This window comes from Delphinapterus leucas, chromosome 5, assembly GCF_059928025.1.
Source record: "Delphinapterus leucas isolate spDelLeu-1000000601 "Yukka" chromosome 5, BTC_Dleu_Yukka2, whole genome shotgun sequence".
NCBI classification, from domain to species: domain Eukaryota; kingdom Metazoa; phylum Chordata; class Mammalia; order Artiodactyla; family Monodontidae; genus Delphinapterus; species Delphinapterus leucas.
In genome coordinates this window covers 27,055,518-27,076,695 of record NC_143133.1, presented here as the reverse complement: position 1 = coordinate 27,076,695, position 21,178 = coordinate 27,055,518, and the positions used below count along the sequence as shown (strand labels likewise).

The window sequence follows — 21,178 nt, the reverse complement described above, 5'->3', positions numbered from 1 at the left end:
ATGCTAAATCTGGCAACCCTACATTTAGATGAATTTAACTTTCTCTAGCAGTGGGATGCCTGTGAACTGGTGTATTCTCAGAACGTGAGGATATAGCTGCTACATCCAAAACTCTTTGCAGGTTGATTAAGAAACGGTGTGAACACTGACTGCCTGCTTGCTGTGTCAGAGTTGGTCATTTCCTGACCCCAAAGTACCCTACCCTTGAAGCCTTTGTGTGTTGCCTGAAATCATGTTGCATTTTTGAACGCAGTGCTGTCTGTTGTGCTTTGATGCTTTACAACTGATGCAGCCAAAGTGGAAGTCAATGTAGCTGTCAGCAGAGTCAGTTTTAACAACTGGGGGAGGGGCATGAAATGTAGTACCTGCTTTGGACATGAGCATACCCATTCTCCTGCCAGTCTTGTTTTTGTCTCAAAATTCACTCCAAGTGTGAAGTGTACCAATAACTCAATCATGTGCAGATATTATTACCGCAAATCTCCCTTTCCAGAAGGCTCACAAATGCACTTGAAAACCTAGAAAGCCAGTTGTAATACATCTATAATCCAAAGTATTCATTGACAACTGTGGGAGTAGAAAACCCAGCACTTTTGGAGCTGTCCACAATGCAAAGTGGGGGACAATCGAGTTTTTCTCTTCTTACAGCAAATCAACGGATTCATGACTAAGTTCACACTTCATATTATGTTTAAGAATTTCCCCTAATCCTTAAAGTTAATGAGCTTAAGATAAGGAAAACAGGGCATTGAATAAGATGAGGTGCCCAGTAACTAAGAAATGGAACCTACTGATTAAAATATATATACCCTCTTTCATTTTCTTATTTATACTTATGTATAAACAAGGGTAACATAATATAAAAAGGTAAAGGCAATTTACATAAAGGTCAATTACCCAAAAATCATTAAATAAGAATTAAACAAGACCATTGTTTTAAAGTAGAGAGACCATTTGCATATATATATATATATATGTATATATAATGTTTTCTTTTCTTTGTACATAATGTTTAATACTTTAGATTAGGTTTTATATCTAACTTGTCAATTTCAAATGTGTAAACATCATAAAAACAACTTATTTTAAGCATAAATAAAGGTACTAGAAATACTAAGACTAGTATTTGAAACCTTTTAGATTTTGAAAACCCCTCATTGATAAAGTTTGGCTTGTAAGCATATAAATTCATCGTTGAGTAGGTACTCCTGAGGCCTCTGATTTAACTTCTTATAAGGAAACTCATTTTTTGTCTTCATTCTACTAAAATTAGTAAAATTGTTGTACTATTATAAGACTTAGAAATGGAATAAAGATTTGAGGGGTTTTTTTTTAGAGGCAGGTTTTAAGTGATATAGAAAAGTTAGAAATCATGGCTGTCTGAAGAGGAAAAATCTTGCCATACATCCAAAGTCTGAAAAGTACTGCTGTTCCAGTCATGTTATTTTATGTAATAACATACTCCAAATACATTTACTCTACAAAAGTCAAAAGATGTCATCAGAAAATAAGGCCATTAGAGGATAAATGAATTATCAACAAAAAGAGGATTAGCATAGACATCCAGTTTAATGCTCTCAAATTCAAATCATTGGAATTGAATTTCTCATAACTTCATAAGGAATGGGTCTCTGAATACTAGCAAAAAATGAACTCTGAGCTAAGTACCAAACTAAAGTTTGTCTTAAATCTGGGTTTAAGGGTTTGTTGTGCAAGTAATCAGAAGAAATTATTCACTGGAATTTGTCAAACGTTATCCAGTTACCTCAACCAACGTTGAAATCAATTTAGTTTATTTGGACTAGCTTACCTGGTTGAAATCAACCTTATTTTCTAGTATAGTTGTGGTGACTAAAATAACTTTTATTCCAATATCTTATTCTTTTATAACTGTAAAATTGTTTGAAAGAATGAATCCCTGCTTTCTTTAGAACTACATGTGGTTTTAAAATATGCAGATTGAAAAAAAAACCCTTCTCTTAGAGGCAGTAATTAACAGGCTTCCCAATGAGAAAATTCTCTGATGTCTAACCATCATCCTTCATGCTGCAGGTTAAGCTACCTTTTTCTGATAAGTGTGTCTTCCTTGATGCAGCATGAAGCTACTTGAGGAGACACCTGAAGCTCAGTGCTGCCCACCTCAACTGATGGCACTGTTAACATTGCTTTACTCATCTCTCAGTATTTCTCTCGAGTAACTGTCTGTAATTAAATACGCTCATCAATAACAAGCAGAGGACCTCCTGGGCAAATCAGATTCCTCGTATGAACAGTCTTTATCTAGTCTGACAACACAAAGATAAAGCCAAAGTAAAAAAAATAGTTTATTTCAGAAGTAAATTTTGAATTGTGAAAAGAAATGACATGTATGGTAACAGATGATGTGATTTTTTTGCACTGTGTTGACTAGATTGGCAGCATCTAGAGTTTCTCATAAAAACGGGATAGAGCTGTAATCACATATTTAAGTGTGACAGATTTTAGATTTGAAGGATGAAAGGTAACTTCATACCACCAAAAGCAATTTAGGTTATGCCACGTTGACTGTGAAGTTAAACCTCAGGGTATCCTGAATGTTTGGGTAAGTTCACTGGTTTGTCATGAGTGAAAAAAAAAATTAAACGCTTGTCTTATCCTTTTGAAGATGGAGAAGATACTGTTTTTCCAGACTAAACAATTATGGAATAATTATACCTTTTCATAGATTTCTGAAACTTTTGGATATAATGCTATCTTTCACAAAAAGGCACATTTTTATTCTATGCCATGCAGAGCAGTGGGTTTACTTATGATTGAATGATCTTTGTTTCCTGGCAGCGTGGGGAGACTGCACTGCACATGGCAGCCCGGGCGGGGCAGGTGGAAGTGGTCCGATGCCTCCTGAGAAATGGTGCCCTTGTCGATGCCAGAGCCAGGGTAGGTGCTGGTGCTTGCGGTTTTCTTCTGTTACGTGCATGAGTTCTATCCTTAAGAGATGCCACTATTCTTCATCTCTTGATGTGGAAATGCCAAGGACTGTAAGTGAAAACATCAATTCAGTGACAGTTTTTCAGGCAAAAGTGAAATGGTACGGTAAATATACACAATGGAAAATGCACTTCAATTTCAGAAACACTAGCGTTTGAAAAAATAATACAATTTAGTATCTAAGAAATTTGGCATTGACTAACATTTTAATAAATTTTTTTTACCTATGAAAGCCCTTCCACATATATCTTCATTTTCATGAATTTTAACATTTTAACCTATATTATATAGATACTATATATATTAAAATTTATTTCTTACCACCAAAGCCAATCAAATTTCCATAGACATTCCTTACTAGTAACTTAAAGACAAACCATATTCAAAGTTTTAATGTTTCCCTTCATCTGTTTTACTTTCCTCATTTCTATAATGAGTTCTACTTTTCTTCTTACTTTGATTTTCCATATTTAGGCATTCTACCCTTCCACTATTCCAAAATAAATGAATTTTGGCCCAGGAGATTGTGTGATTGGATTCTCCTATTTCTGATTCCCACAACTTGACTTTTTTTCTTCTTCTTTTTAAAAAATGTCCCTTCCCAGTTGCTTTTTTCACCTTCTTCCTTTACACTGAATATTTTATCAATATCTTCTGTTTCCTTTTCCACGCTGTTTCATTAACTTTCACACTAGCACCTTTGGGATTCTCATGGAATATTTAAACACTTTCACTTCTTTTTCAATATTTGATATATCTAAGCTAGAACTCACTTCACCTTGAATCCTACCGTAGTGAGTCCATTTTCAAAACGGTATTGTATTGGAATGAAAACATTCAGCTGGAAACATACAAATTGTCATTTCAGACAAGTCATTTCACTTCTGGGTCTTTATTATTAAAATATAAGGGTTGGACTTAGAAACCTTGAAACTCCTTTCCAGACTTCTTAACATTCTCTGACTCTATGAATTTTATAGCATTTTTTTCCACAGACCTTCATGCAGAATCCAGTGATACGTGGGCCGCCTTCATTACTCTAGTAGTTTTGATTTTTTTCTGCCTTTCTATCCATTGTACAAGTAGTGTAATTTATGTTCTTTGGTACTCATCATTGGCATTTTATGCTCTTATATATTGAATGCTTTTGTTATTCAAACTCTCTTCTTCCCTGCCTTGACATTTTTCTTGTTTCCCTTCCCCACCCCCTTAAAGACTATTTTTTAAAAGCAGTTTTAGTTCCACAGCACAATTGAGAGGAAGGTGCAGAGGCTTCCCATAGGCCTCCTGACCCCATAGTCTTCCCAGTTATGAGCATTCCCCACCAGAGTGGTACATTGGTTGTGAGTGACGAACCTACATTGATACATCATTATTCCCCCAAGCACCTAGTTTACGTTAGGATTCACGCTAGGTGTTGTACATTCTATGGGTTTGGACAAACATATAATAACATGTATCGATCCTTATAGTATCATATAGAGTAGTTTCACTGCCCTAAAAATCCTCTGTGCTCTGCCTAGTCTCATTTCCTTTTAAGTTTACCTGGCAATTCAGCTGTTAAAAAAAAATTTATGGTCCGTCAATGCGCTCTGAATATCTTGAACTTCATTAATTTTACCAGAAATTGTGGTCGTGTTCCTGGTAAATATTTTGTAATCCATACTTAATAATAAAAGGGTTTCTCATGAATCCCTCTTAATATAAAATAAAACTTAATAGTTTGTAGTCAAATTCCCACATGCATGCACTTCTGAAAACTCCCTCTCTTAACCGAATACCATTGCTCTACAATTCACTCTCTTCCAAAGGGGAGATAGTTAAAATTATACCCAGTACTACACTGATCTCCAAGGTCAAGATCTCTGGGTAGTCTGTGTTCTTCTCTATCAGGTGTAGAAATAATACCTCATGGTTATATAGTCATGGGGCTAAGTCATATTTATGCCTACTCCCAATATATAATGAAAGAAAAGTCATATCATCACAATAATATCTCTCAGTTAAAAGTGCAAGCAGCATTCTCTATTCACCAGCCAAGAGCATAAGACATATTTTGCTGTACAGACTGGAAGGCCGGGGCTGCAGTGGCATAAGTTCCTGGGTCAGCCAATGTGCTTGTCCCCAGGGCCCTGCCCTCAGGAAGGTCCTTTCTTGTCCAATGTCCTCCATGGACATAGCTGAGAGGGCCGCTGGGACCTGCCCTTTTAGGAGTTCTCTTGCTTTAGGTGCCCGTATTCTGTTGGCACAATACAGGGGCCTGGCATGTGCTTTAGGGATTGAGCAATCACAGGGCCCCTAGTCTTAAACTCACTTGAAACTTAACTCACTTAAAACTTTAGTTAACTGCTGGTATATATGGTTCCTGGGAATCCTGTTAGCTAGTAACTTACAGCAGAAATTTTATCAAACATTTGAACCCTGTCCCAGCCTTTGCTATTTCTGTCTTTTGGTAAAAGGAGTTGGGGCACAGCAAGTTTCCCTAATTTTGGAAACTAGCAGTGATGGTAAGGCAGAGCTCACATCTTCCTGGATCAGGCTGTATCACTGTCAGTGATGCTTTATGGTGAGAGAATTATTGCCCCTTATATTTGGAAGAGGTCTAGAGGATCAAGCTGCCCACATTTTTTTCTTTAGCTCTTCCCACGAATATTATCTTCTGTGATTTCCCAATTCTTTGCCTTGGATTGAATTAGCTTTAGCTTGGGGTGGCAAATTCAACTTTTGCAATTCTACAGGGAAACAATTACCCAAGCCTCCAAGGTCTTATAATCTCTGATTACAGGTGGAAAGACTTTCTTATCAAATTTGTAGGTTCTTCCCTTTTCCACTTTCAGATAGGAGCGTACCAAAAGTTGAAGAAAATGGGCAAAACAGCTTATTTCTTAACTTCCTTTTTTTGAGAAAAACAAGTACCTTAATGCTCTGAGAACCAAGAGGCACTGATCGATAATTTAACCAGTTACTTGGCCACCACCAGTCAAGGACTGCTGCTTCTCAGCTATGGATTAAGGGGTCACCATTGCCCTAACGCTCCACCTCACTCACTGAAAACACATGTTAGAGTGTGTCACTTGTAATACCCACCTCAATCAAATTCTGCTGGGCAGAAGTCCAAGCAGGAAACCCAGAAACAACAGATGTTCATGATAGCTCTCCTCAAGTTCTTTGGTCTTTGATTGTGTTTTGCTGTCCATTTATTTTTGTAACTTTTAATTCTCTCCATTCCTCTCTTTTCTCCTCTGTATTTCAGAGAAAGTTGTATCTTTCAAGTGTTGTCTGTCTCCCTTCCTATTGAGAGGCCTCTTGTCCTGTTAGTTTTCTTAGAGGCCATCATATTGTATCTCTTTCTGTGGAAGGAATAGACAAAGAAATGTCTTTAGAATCCAATGCCTGAATTCAAGTTCTGTTTTCATAGCTGCGTAACCTTGGACAGTCCCGGAAAGCTCATTTAATTCCTCTTAATCTCTTTTCACTGGAAAATGGTTGAATAATATATGTTACGCCTTCCTTTCAGGTCTAAGTATAGGACTTGTCAGGTATGCATCATACATGAAAGAAGTTTATAAGGTGCAAATTTTTCTAAAATTCCAATTCTATTGCTAAAATAATTGTACTATTACTGTTTATTATTTAGTTCTTACCACCCTGAAAGGCATACAGTGCTATTTCATCTCTTCCTGTACCTTCCACTTAATACTTTTTTCCTTATAACTTTAAGATAAAGTGCATTTATTTGAACAGTTCTCCCTATTCTGTTCTACCTTCTCCATTCATTCTTAGCCCTGGAAGTTGGCCCAGCTTTTCCTTTCTCACCTTTGTTATGACATGCCCTTGGGCAGATTATAGAGATATACCTCTTTTCATCACTAAGGTTACACACAATTTTCTTTTATCAAGACAGTGGTTTGGCCTCATTTTCTTAACACTGAAAACATTTTCCTGACCACACATTAGAGTCAGGTGATTTCTTAAGCCTTCTCCAGCGTGTCCTTCCTGTCCCTTACACCAGCTGCCTCCTCTCCCTGTTTTTAAATGAGAAGCACTTGGCAAATACTTAACCCCATTTGCTCCTCGCCAGGCTTCCATTTCATCTTTGAAGCCCTGGATGTAAGTCCCAGACCCATCTGCAACGTTTCCTGGAACAACATCTTTTTAAATCAGATTGCAACATCTTCTTTATCCACAGTCTCTCCTTGAAGAAAATAACCAGCATTTGTATCCTTGGCTTGCTGAGTGGAGTAAGAACAAAGTTTTCCCAGCATCCCTCTTTTTTTTTTCCTCTTGATACAGTTCCCAGAATAAATACTGTCTCTTAGTGAAAGCTTTTGGATGAGAATCTAGGTCTTAGGGCTTCTGGACTAGATTTCTTTCTTATTCAGAACCATGAGCTGGTTTATATTTAAACATAAGTGAAGGCTGAGGCCTTAATGAGTTGAGAAACATTTTGGCATGCCCAGAAAACAGTGACCAAGTTCATGGAAATATCTACTTTTTAAAAAATTGAAGGAAGATTTTGTGACCAAACAGGTCATTCTATATAACAAGATATAAATTGTAGTCAGAGTAGCAGTAATTTCCTTTTGGGTAGGGGTTCCTGGAGATTCCAAGAAGACATCATGAAACATCTGAGTGAAATGTATTACTAGTGACGTTTGGTCTGTCCTGGCACTAACTTTTTACTTGATCTGAGTTGTAGGAGGAACAGACGCCTTTGCATATTGCCTCTCGCCTGGGTAAGACAGAAATTGTTCAGCTGCTTCTACAACATATGGCTCACCCAGATGCGGCCACTACAAATGGGTACACACCACTGCACATCTCTGCCAGGGAAGGCCAGGTAGACGTGGCATCAGTCCTGCTGGAAGCAGGAGCCGCCCACTCCTTAGCTACCAAGGTAAGAGGAATGGTTTCATGCTGGCACGGACCAGGAGCAATCCCAAATCATAGAGTGTCAAGAAAGGTAGATCTCCTGTAGGCCTCCGACTTCTTCCTCTTTGAATGTTTTAGATTCATTTTCTAAATGACCAAGGGGGGTTGTGAGATTGCATATAATATCTTCAAAAGGAGGGCTGGATTCTCTTCTTCCAATTAATGCCGGTGTTGTTTCTAGAACTTTATTATTATTATTATGACTTGGCCACGCTGTGTGGCTTGTGGGATCTTAGTTCCCTGACCAGGGATCGAACCCGGGCCCCCTACAGTGGAAGCACGGAGTCCTAACCACTGGACCACCAGGGAATTCCCTCTAGAACTTTAATTAAGATGACTTCCATAAAGCAAGTGTTATTTTCTCTTTACTTTCCATGATAAAAATCTATAATATATTCCCATGAATATATTATAGAAAAAAAATACAATTCCCAAATACATTGAGCTAGTATTACTACTGAGGAAGATAATGTTGCATTAGATTGGCAATACTGTATTTGTTGAGTTTTAGTACTACGTTCACTTCACATAATCTTGCATTTTTCCATCCCTGGTGTCAGCTATTACGCCCTTTCTGCTCCCTACACTTTACCAGCTACACAGTGTCTAAACAGAACTGGGCTGGAGAGTCACACTTTATTAGTTGTATTAGTTGTCATCTAACAAGGAATTTTACTTATGTTCAAAGTTTTGAACTAGGGCAGAGTAATTTTATCTCCACTTGATGCATTATATTTGCGATCCCCTCTTTGGACATGACTTAGAATAAAACACAAACACAGCTAGTTGGAGCAAAAGAAATTGGACTAGTACAGAAGAGAAGAAGAATGAGACAGATTACAGCCTACAACAAGTGAATTATTCACAGGGCAAAATAATTCCCACAAATACAACAGTGATTCAGATTACTAAGGAACGGGCACAAATACTGCATCTGGGGGAGAAGGGAGTTTGCAAGTACGAACTGAAGTACTGTGGTGGCATCTGTCCTCTTAGAGGTAGGAACAGCCTGCTGGCTGTTACGACTTACCTGGTTGCCTATGGCTGTAAAACATGCTTTGATGTAAGAAGTTGGTAATTATTCAAATGCTGAAATCAGAAGAGTTGAAAGGATTTTTAAAATATTTTTTTTAAAAAATCATAAACTAAACAACAAACATAGAGTTGATCCTTAAACAATGAGAGGGTTAGGGGCGCCCACCCTTCACACAGTTGAAAATCCTCATATAACTTATAGTCTGTCCTCATATCCACAGTTCTTCTGTATCTTGGGTTCCTCATATCCATGGTTCCACATCCTTGGATTCAACTAACTGCAGACTGTGTAGTACTGTAGTATTTCCTATTGAAAAAAATCCACATATAAATGGACCTTCACAGTTCAAACCTGTGTTCAAGGGGCAACTGTGTAATGATAATAGTAATAATAACCCAAGAGAGACTGGGTGATTGTCTCATCAGATGAAGGTAATAAATAAATGAAATTTAGATATATAAAATACAGAAATAGTGAATAAAACATAATCCCTTGTCTTCCAAAGATTTTTAGAATTAAAAATATATCTAAAGCAATAGTAAATTAGGACAGTTAAATGGAAGAAACTATTAAACAAAACAGTTCCACAGTGGAACTGACTGGGGTTCTGAAGGGTAGCTGTCTCATCATCAATAAAGCTATTTAAGTGTTGATAAATATCAGAGGGTAAATGAAATCCTGATGAGATTAACATAGGGGAAGAAGGAAGACATGTGGTTCGCGAGATGCTTCCCGACCACTATTTTGTGATTCTGCAGTAAAGATTCTATGTGGTTTTGCCTAAAAATAGTTTCCAAATTTATAAAGGGGCCGGACTGCTATTCCAGCAAGACTTTAAGGATAAGGAGTTTAATTTTTCTTTCTTACCACATGGCTTGTCTCAGGGAACTCGACTTCATCCTGAGTGTCACTCCGGTCATTGTGTGGATTGAGTTAGAGGGAAGAGAGCATTAACAACAAATGTTGGCTTAAATGGACTTCCTATATTTGCCCCACACTTGGAAAAAGCAGAAGGTTTACTCTCCTCCAAGGACTTCTTAGTACCTAATGTTCAAAAAAGAGCAAAAAGAAAAATGACATCTTAGCTAAAAATAATTTGTGTAGTGACACTGTGAAAAAGCAGTATTGCTTCTTGAGGAATATTCTGTATTCTGATGAAGGCTTAAATGGTCTGAAGGATAAGCCCTATCTTAGACCACTTAACCCAGGCATGTTTGCTGTGTGTGTTTTGCAAGCCCAGGTCAGCTTTAGAATTCTCCCACTCCCAATATAGTGCCAGAAGAACATGTGATTAGACTGTCTGGCCAAGAGGATGGATTTGAGATCATGGTGTAGGAACTGTGCCATCCTTGAGATCTGAGTCCAGGGACCTAGCTGTATTTGTAACACACTGCTAATTACAGAGAGTGACATTGGTTAGGCACACAAGACATTGAATCTGTACGTGTAAACATGTGTAGGAGAGCAGCAGTTTAAAAGTTTGATGTTAATCAGCTCAACATCCTGCCAGAAGTAGAGTGTATTTTCCGAAAGGAATTGGTCTTATATAAAGTGTGGGTCTCTTGAGACAAGGGATAAAAGTCAGGACGAGAGGTGCTTTTTAAACGGTGAACTGTTTTTGTTCTGTCCACCATTTTATCTTGCTATTTCTGCAGAAGATGCAATCAACTGAATCACAGATAATTTTTTTTTAATCATTGCTGCTGAAATACCCTAAACCTTAAATAAAGAAATTTGGAATTCAGGTATTATAAAAAGGATAGGAAAAACGAGAAGGCCTGGACAGGAGGTACTACTGTCTCAATCCTATTAATTTTAGAGGCAAGAAAAAGACAGGGTTTGTTTTTTTTTTTTTCACTCACAAATCAGAGCCATTTTACTGACACATAAATTCCAAGCCTAGAACGTCAAATTTCAGTCTCTAAGCCCTAAAAATAAAATTTCTTTTGTTCAGTCTGTCAAGCCAAACTCTTGCTTGTTAAACTTTATTCTTTGTCCTAGTCCTTGTTTATGGCTAACATTTAACACTCCCAGTATTTTTCCCAAATGGAGAATCAACGTAAGTTTGCTTAATATGTTAACCAGTAAAAAAAGATTTTGTTAGCCATCACAAAGAAAACTGCTACATTTTACTTTTGTACTTCACATTTTCAGAAGGGTTTCACACCCTTGCACGTAGCAGCCAAGTATGGAAGCCTGGATGTGGCAAAACTCCTCTTACAACGCCGTGCTGCTGCAGATTCTGCAGGGAAGGTAAAAGTTTTCAAGCATATATGTTTGTTATATAACTCGGTCAAGTTGGAAGCTTGGGAGATCTGCATTTCAAGATATTTTGCTCACTCTTCTTAAAGGAATATGAATGTAACGGATGAAACTATACCAAATAGATATGATGGCGGTGTCCATGACCTGCCCACATATACACTGATTCAGAAGGTGTTTAAAAGAGCTGTGCCTCAAATGTGTGTTCCTGTCACAACAGGGCCCAGAACTTCTCTATGTTAAGAAGAATCCTTGGAATGTTAACGTAATAATCCTTACATGGCATTTTAGACTTTTAATTATGGTGGAATCAAGATGCCCTGTGCTAACTGAAAGCTCAACGTATCATTTTCAGTTTTAGTTACGTTTCTAATAAGAAAATCATGAGGTATTTATTTTTATGTTTTCCTATTGACTATATTAATTAATTAACATGGACTTAATCGATACCAGTTTCCTTGCATCCTGGCAGCTTCAGGGCCTCTAATGCTAATTCATTAATACTGAAACTTCAACACACCCATTACAGAATGGCCTTACCCCGCTCCATGTTGCTGCTCATTATGACAACCAGAAGGTGGCGCTGCTGTTACTGGAGAAGGGTGCTTCCCCTCATGCCACTGCCAAGGTGAGGACCACAGAAAGGATTTACAGACTGTAGGGTGTAACTCTAATCTGACTGGACATGGGAATTGTTTTTTAAGCACATGGTGCTGATATAACTGTAACCAGTCCTCGCAATAGTAGCTTTTGGTATTGTCCTTTTTTTTTTTATTCCCCCTACAGTTTGCTTCCACAAAGCCTTTTAAGATTTTTTTTTTTTTGCGGTACGCGGGCCTCTCACTGTTGTGGCCTCTCCCGTTGTGGAGCACAGGCTCCGGACGCGCAGGCTCAGCGGCCATGGCTTACGGGCCCAGCCGCTCCGCAGCATGTGGAATCTTCCCGGACCGGGGCACAAACCCACGTCCCCTGCATCGGCAGGCGGACTCTCAACCACTGCGCCACCAGGGAAGCCCAAAGCCTTTTAAGATTTTTTACAAGTCAGCAAATACTAAGGGGACGTCCCCAGGAACCAATAAAGATGACTCTGATTCCCAACACTCAGTGTTTTAGACACACAAGTATGACTTCTGAGAAATTAAATGTAAGAAAGGCAGTTCAGGTTTTCCCTTCTCTCGTATAAACAGAATGTCGTGATACACCTACCCTTTTATTCACTCATTCCTCCTGACTTCAAATTTTTCACTGTGCTCTATATGAAAGACTCTTTGTTTTTTACATGTTTCATTCGTGTTAACTATAGCATACATCCTTCCAAGTTCCTAGGCTAGAAATGCATTTTGGGGGTATGTGTAGCACCAACTCATAAAATAGCTCCAACTAAGACTTAAACCTTTGGACAGAGTGTTTCCCACCATTTGAGCTGCCTCTTTATTACACTGAAAATATACATAAATGTCATATAACAGATAAAGTCATCACTGTATCTTTCATTTATTCATTCAGTAAATATATATTGAGAAGATGTCATAGTTTATTTAAAAAGAAAAATATTTTTTGTGGTGGGAAAATATTCATGCTATGTTAGATGACATAATAAAGCAACAACTATTACCACTTACATGCCAAACACTGTGCCTAGCATTTTACATGCAATATCTCATTTAATCTCATAATAATCCCATGAGATTGGTATTATAATGATTTCTATTCTATAGATGAGGAAGTGAGATTTAAATAGGTTACTTTGTACGTCCAAAGTCACATGACTACTAATTGACAGAGCTAGGATTTGACCTCAGACAATCTGACTTTAGAGGCAGCACTCTTAACCACTAGGTCTACTGCATCCCAAAGCAGTAGAGGAGAATTATTCCACTTCTATTATATAACTATGTACATATATGCTCACATGTCTATTTAAATTATACACATTATACATATATAATAAAATAGAATACTCTATGTGAAAGTATATTTTGTATATAAACAAATTATATATAATAAACTATTATATATGTATAACTTTGTACCCATACCTATATATAGATCTATATATGTATGTATATATACACACATACACATATTTTATTGCTACAAATATACGGCTTATAATAAAATATTTAAACTGTCAAAAGAGCAGGACAAATTTTTTTATTGCACATACCATTCTTATTTCTTTACAACCCTTTCTCTGTAATCTCATCAATCATGCATTTGTTTTATGTCTTTCTTCCTACTAGATTATAAACTACTTGAGGACATTAATCATGTTATATTCATATTTGCATATCTCTGAGGTGTCTCATTCAGTATTATGTGGGTTCTCAATAAATTTGAAGGAAGAATGAAGACTGAGTGACTATTCCAATGGAATAAAAAAAAATGCTCATTTAACATGCCAGTATTGTTTTCATTAACTTTCTAGGCTGACCATTTTGAACAAAGATATGACTTTATCAACACCAAATACAACACATATGTATAAAGAAGGGATTGTAGTAAAACTATAAAACACGTGCTCTCCTCCCACAATGGGCTCTCAATGTACCAGGGAGAGAAGACCTAACTTATAAAATAACGTGTATGGTTCTTCTAAAGAGACACATGTACCCATGATCTCCAGCCTCTATAGTGTGTGGTCCTTACTCTTTGGCACACGTGAGCAAAGTCCAGAATACTAGGGAGAGCATCCTCTACTCTAGGGTCCACAGCAGGGGGGCTTCAGGAGGCTCCTCTAGTATCTTCCACTCATCTGACCTCGCCTGTCAATCAGCATGAGTCCTGTAGCTCGGGGGCCGTTCCGAGAGGCTGCCAGTTGGTTGGACCCCACCCCTAACTCCACTTTTGACACTCTATTCACTAGAGTTCCCCACCCCACCTCTCAACACACATGGTCCCTTGGACCCTAGAACCTCTTTGCTTCTTTCTACCAAAATCCGGAATCTTTTCTTAGTCTTCATCGGGTTTTGCTGTTGTTATTGTTATTTGGTTCCAAAAACTTTGACTCTACGTGGAGTTAGGAGGGTTCTTCAGACTTGCAGGTTGGGTATCTGCTGGTCAGTCAGACCTCTTATGTTATTAAAAATTTGACACTCTCTTTGATGATCTCTTATGTTGTTATGTTAAAACTTCCCTGTCCTTCTCCACGTAGGTCTCTGACTTTACCTAAACTTGGTAGGTTTACTGATTCTTTGCTTAGCCTTGGTAAAGCCTGTGCTGCAGAAATAGGGGGAGTTGGGGCTGAAGAAAGTCCACCGTAGCCAAAAAAGTGTTTAAACTTATAGGTTCCACAAAAATCTATGCGCCCTTTTATTCAACAGAGCCCACGGTCCAAGTGCAATGTTCTAGAGGACGTGGAACATCAAGGACCTATGAAAGGACTTCCAAGAAGAGCTGCTGAATTTCTTGAGCAGCTTAGAGGGAAATATTCATCTGAACTGAAAGATGCTTATTTTGGCTTGGAGAAGGAAGACAGAGTAGATAGATAATGTAGGGACGTTTGAAGATCAAGGTTTCATGACAACACATAAGGGCATTTAAATTCTCAAAACTCCTTTGTATTTTTTTGGTACCCTTTGCAGTTAGACTTCAGGAATTCCCATGACCTAAAATTCTTCTTAGAATTTCAAAAGAAGCCCTTCATCAATATGCAGTCTTTCCCTTCAGCATGCCACAGTTAGTGGCAAAGCCACTGTTTTTCATTTCTATCACGCATTTTTCATGGAAAATTCTACCTGACTTGATAAAGAAAAGGAAAGGAAACAATACAGGTTCCAGACTTACACTTGTTCCAGGGTTTTGTTTGTTTGTTCTTTTAACTAAGTATGGGGTTTAAAGTTTGGCTGTTGTAAACGAAGTATGAGTTCCTCTGGTCCTCTCCACAAACTCCCACATAAAACTAGTAGCCTCTTATTGCTACTTTTGAGCAGTTTGTAGAGATGAAGGGGGGGATCCAGGATTTTAACTGACCACCTAATAGGATTAATTAATTAATTAACCTAATAGGATTAATAGAAGCCTATTTTATTAATATCTTTTTCACCAGAATGCAGCCCCTTAAGGACAGGGATCAGGTCTTGTCCACCTCTATATCCCCACACCTAGCACACTGACCAGCACACGCTAGGTACCTACCAAATAGCTGTTGAATGAGTAAAAAGTACAACCCAACCCGAAGCACATTAGTAGGAATGTTATAACAAGACCATAGACATCCATTTTACTCTCTTCTATTAAAACCATGTGTGAAATGTAGTATTCAGTTCCAGGCAACACAATTCAAGAGCTATATCGACAAACTAGAATCAGTCCAGAGCAGGTCACCCTTAATGGAGAGAGCTCTAGAAATGGGGCTTCTGTCAGGAATAGTTGAAGGATTGGGAAATTTAGCCTGGAAAACTGAAGACTAAAGGGAGATATGAAAACCATCACCAGGTATTTGAAGGACGGTCATACAGAAGAGGAATCTGGTTTATTGCTCTTCAGGGGCAGCATTATGAGGGGGAGATTTTAAGCTTTGGGGCATTTGTGTCTATATCTGTCTTACATGTAAGTAGAATGGGGTGCCTTGTGACATGGATTGCAAAGATTTGGGTGTTGTTGGATGGAAACTTATGATGGGCAAGAATTTGGATTTAGTATAAATGCACTTTGAACTTTTCTGTTGATTAGAGATTCTTATTTCCTTCAGACATATATCATGGCAGTTGCTAAGCTTACAAATTACATGTGTTTTATCTTTACTTTTTTAGAATGGCTATACTCCTTTACATATTGCTGCCAAGAAGAATCAAATGCAGATAGCTTCCACACTCCTGAACTATGGAGCAGAGACGAACATTGTGACAAAGCAAGGAGTCACTCCACTCCATCTGGCCTCGCAAGAGGGGCACACAGATATGGTCACCTTGCTTCTGGATAAGGGAGCAAATATCCACATGTCAACCAAGGTATTCCGGTTTTGCCTCTTGCTTTAGTGAAGAGTCTTCTGAATGAATGTAAATAGAAACCAATCTAAGATAATTTGGAACAAAAAGGGGGCAGGTTTGAAAGAGAAACAAGAATATCTCATAGAATTCAAGTGTAGCAAAGGAGTCAAGCCTCATGAGGGACCGGAAGATCACAGGGAAGCAGGAGTGAGGCTCACAGACTCTGCCTGTAGGGCTGCATGTTTGTATCTCGACTTTTCCCGACAAGTCAGTTTCATCTGCCTCTCTCTGTGGATCTGCTTCCTGTGCGTCTCTGTGTATGTGACCAAAGAGGCTACCCTATAGCTGCCAATAGTCAGCATCGCTGCAATTCAAGCAGTCAGTCCAGATTGCCATGGTACCTGCTGGTCCTAATTCCAAATTCCAGAGAGGGAGAGAGGTGGCAGTTTCGTCTGGGTTCTGGCCCAAGCAATTGCTTCTAAGCTGCTGGTCTGTGCCCATGACCTAAGTCATTTTCAGCTGGGCTGAGCTTCCGAGACACCTGTTGGTTGGGAGCAGGGAACTCAGTAAAATAAAGATTTCTGAGCCAGCTTCAGTTGAGCCTAGCTTGGCTGGTTGTTGTGGAGGTGGTCAGATAAAGCACCTGTCCAGAGAATAGCCTTTGTGGACAGCATATTAGCTCTAATAGAGTAATAGTTAGGGACATATCAGAAAAAGAGATTTTTCAAATATTCAAATATTTAGATTTTTACAAGTACATGTCAGCCTCTCTCCATATATAGCTATACCCCTATCTATCTTATCTATATCTATCTATATCTGTATCTATATCTATATATTTATATCTATATATACTTCTATTGGAGCCAGCTGCTGAGAAACAAAAAATTGGAGCCTGTATTTATAAGTTAGCTCATCAGTTAGATCTCCTAATACTTTTTTGTAACACGTGGTGTGGGTTTAGTGAAAATTAAGTTTCTTAGGATTTTCCACAAATATACAAATAAGATGTTTTCTACATCTCACTGTTGAATTAATTAGTACTTTTGGAGACTCAGTTGTAAGTTGGTCTTAATAACATTTGTAAATAGGTCGTGTAGCTTATGTCCTTTAGAAAGAGCTGTGAAAAAGACAGGCTGTCTTGAATGCCTCTAGAGCCCTATTCTGTGTCTTTATCACTCAGAAGTGTTCCAGTACATCCCTTGCCCTTACGCACTTCTCTCTTCTCTATCGAAAGGCCTCTGAGACCCTTTTTTAAAGGATGGTGAGACTAATTACACGGTTAGCCCTCCAAAAGATATTTGCATTTTAACAAGAATGAACATGATGAAGCCTTATGGTGAAATTCAGTGTGTCAGACAGTCATTAAAGTCCCGGGCATGGATTTCCTTGTGGTCGTTAAAATCATGCCTCTCAGGTGGTCTTTTACCCCACTGGGGATAGTCTCACCATGAAACCAGTAGTAGAATATTTCATTTAACATCAGTATACAAATGAGTCATGTAAGTGTTTATTGTCCATTAAAAACAAATCTTCATTAAAAAATAAACACAACATATGTATATGTATAACTGATTCACTTTGTTATAAAGCAGAAACTAACACACAATTGTAAAGCAATTATACCCCAATAAAGATGTTTAAAAAAAAAAAAAAAAAAAAAAAAATAAACACAAGAAATCCGTAAACAAATCAGGCAAAATTTTAAGTAGAATGGAAATTCTAGACATTTCATGAAACTGATCACACAGTACTTCTGATGGTGTAATTTTTAATTCATAAAAATTATAGATACATATCTGGAATCAGTTCACTATGTTCTCCCTGATAGTATTCTTCTAAACATATTACTTCCTTTGAGAGAATTTTAGCAGTCAATCAGCAAATATTTAATGAGTATTTTTGAATATTTTCTCCACTCAGCAATGGAGAAAAATATTCAATTTGAATCACAAAGTATTTATGTTATCTTTATAACAATGATTTCAACATTGGGTGGTGTCTTAAAGACAAAGGCATGATGTACTGATATTTGCTACTAGAGTGAAATGTTAGTACATATGTTAAGATATATCTGAATAACAATATAATATATAAAAATATAACCCTGGCTTTTGGTTGGTATTATTTATAATTATACATTATAATAATTAATAAATAAGTTATATATGAAATAAATAAATTATAAGATAATGCAACCGTGAAAGTATCTCAGGTAATAAGCAAAGCCGATAATAAATTCTCCTGTTTTTGTAAATTACATATATGCTTTTTCTACCTAAGACTAGCTAAAATCAGTAATTTCATATTCTCTAAATGATTTCTCAGTAAGAACTGTAATATAGAAATGATATTACATTCCTTATCCAATCACCATGTAATAATAAAATAAAACCGACTGTAGAGTCCACCGGCACATCTTAGGAAATAAATTACTTTTTTTGAAAAGAACTCCTTCAACATCTTCTATTTTCTTAATTTATTAGGAAGGTTTACATAATTTGATTTAGGTATGCAATTTTACCATAATAAACTATAGAGGATTTTCATACTGGTTGTTAGTTTGCAATCTTATATTGTAGAAAATCCATTCTGCAAAGTCATGTAGAACACAGCACATATATTTGAAAGGCCATTAAAGATGCCTTTGAGATATTTGATGATGACTTCAATAACATTTTTAAAAGACCGATGATCTCAAAGGAGAAATATTTTTATGTTTGCTATTTTAATATGGAGAAAAACAACATGAAGAATAATCTTCTGTTTTATCCTAATATTCATACTGTTTATACTTTAGGACTGTATACTATTTGTTTAGAAGTGATAACATTTTAATGCAAAAGAGTGCATATTCCACCTCATCCTCATGGTTTATGAAACTCAAAGTTGAGCTCCAGAATTCCTTGGTGGTCCAGTGGTTAGGACTCAGAGCTTTCACTGCCAAGGGCCTGGGTTTGATCCCTCGTTGGAGAACTAAGATCCCACAAGCTGCACGGCACAGCCAAAAAAAAAAAGGAAAAACAAAAGCTGAGCTCAGGCAGCACTCTAAGAATCAAAAAGCCTTGGACTCTTAAATATAAAGCCCTTTCTCTAGTTGGAGAACTTTTTCTTTCTCTGTAAATATCACTTCGATTTTTTAAAGGTCAGTGAACTTGTCAGTTTATAGAAGTAAAGCAGGCCTGCAAAGCCATGGTTAAGAGGGATGGTCAACTTTAATTGGATGTGAATTGGGGGAGAGGGGGTGCCAACTCAGAACAAGTAAGATACCTCAGTATACAGATGCAGGATGTACAGGTAGAGGATAAATATACTAGGTATTTGAACAATATAGCAGGAGAGAAACATACGGCATGAATATACTGTTAGCTGGAATATAAGCTCTAAAAGGGCAGAAGCTTTTATTCACTGATATATTCGAGTGCCTAGAACACTTCCTGGCATGTGAAAGGTACTCAAAAAACACTAGTTAAATATACAAATGACTTAGGTTTTAAAGATACTCTTTAAATTTCAATTTTGCTTGTTGGGAGATACTTGCATATGTAGTGACGCTGCCAGACTGTGGCGTTGACTGAATAAACCACTTTTCCCGCCTCCTTTCTCTATTCTTTCATCTTTTATTAATTCTTAACTGTACTTTAATTGCATATTCAAATAATTAAAATAATTATTTGATGTATGTGTGCCAGGACATTTACATAAAACTGGCCAAATTTATGGGGCAATATATAAATGATGGGGTCACTATTTAGCACTTAGAGGAACCCCCAAAATAATGTACTATCTTTGGATGCTGGAGAAAATTATTCTGAACTCATTTCCTGTAACTCTGGACATCTTTTTCATTGATGTGATGTTTTATTGATGAAAATATAAATTATTGCTGTGGTTATAATGTAGAAGTAGTAACCGGTTGGTCCATTATTTAAGGAAATAAATTGATTCAACAGGAGGCACAGATGGGTTTGAAATAAATGTTGTTTGGAAGCTTACTAGCTGAGTTATTTTAAAGGCTCACATCATAATATAAGTACACGGTATAGAAAATGTAATTTGAAGAAAGTGTTGAGTAACTTAGAGAGTATGTCTTAGATGGAAAGTCATATTAACTTGGAGGGTTTGTCTTAGATATCAGAAAATGCAGTTTCTAGAGAGAGGCTGTGAACTTTTCAGGAATTTTCAAGACACAGTATTATAGATGATCCAATGTATTTTCTTCTTCAATTGTACCCCCTTTGCTTCCCTTCTCTCTATAGAGTGGACTCACATCCTTACACCTTGCAGCCCAGGAAGATAAAGTGAATGTTGCTGATATTCTCACCAAGCATGGGGCTGACAAGGATGCTCACACAAAGGTAAAGCGAGTCACTGTAATATTGTGACAGGTTCTGCCTTGGATTATTCCCAGTAGCCCCCATTCAGGTCACCACAAGTCCAAGTTCCCCCTCCTCAAAGCCCATTCTGAATTAGTTATGACTCTCCTGCTCACACATCTATAATCGTTCTCCATTTTTGCTGAAAGCAAGTGCAAATGGATAGCAGATATTTGGAATCTTTACAAAAAGATTCCAACTTTGCAGACTTAGGTTTACCCTCTCTCCCTCATTACTTCAGCTAGTCAGGATGACTTGCACTTTTCTTCCTGTACTTGCTTCCCTCCATGCCCCCCTCTCCCCTTGAGTATTAACTACTAGAGTAGTAATTTATTTGTTTATTATTATTTATAGCTTGGTTACACTCCTTTAATTGTGGCCTGTCACTATGGAAACGTGAAAATGGTCAACTTTCTTCTGAAGCAGGGAGCAAATGTCAATGCAAAAACCAAGGTAAAATACATGTACTCATTTTTATTTTCTATAAACAAATGGTTCGGCTATATGGACACTTCAGTAGCTCGCCATAGTTACAAACATATTTTCTTTTTAGTTCTTCTTAAGTGATTTTGAATAAGCGATGTAGTTTTGTACAGTTGTTGGGACTTTTCATTCTAATAACCTTTGACAGCCATGTAGGCGACGTCGATTTAACAATTTACTATAGGATACAA

The 21,178-nt window shown here is 37.4% G+C and overlaps 1 protein-coding gene across 1 annotated transcript in view; it reads left to right on the top strand.

The window, feature by feature from the left end:
- ANK2 (ankyrin 2) overlaps positions 1–21,178 on the top strand; it is a 243,411-nt gene that overhangs the window by 114,518 nt on the left and 107,715 nt on the right. Inside the window, exons 13-19 of the mRNA XM_089911573.1 lie at positions 2,818–2,916; positions 7,667–7,864; positions 11,090–11,188; positions 11,727–11,825; positions 15,952–16,149; positions 20,388–20,486; positions 20,859–20,957. Of these exons, the coding sequence (XP_089767699.1) occupies positions 2,818–2,916; positions 7,667–7,864; positions 11,090–11,188; positions 11,727–11,825; positions 15,952–16,149; positions 20,388–20,486; positions 20,859–20,957 (891 nt within the window). The remainder of the gene's footprint in view (positions 1–2,817; positions 2,917–7,666; positions 7,865–11,089; positions 11,189–11,726; positions 11,826–15,951; positions 16,150–20,387; positions 20,487–20,858; positions 20,958–21,178) is intronic.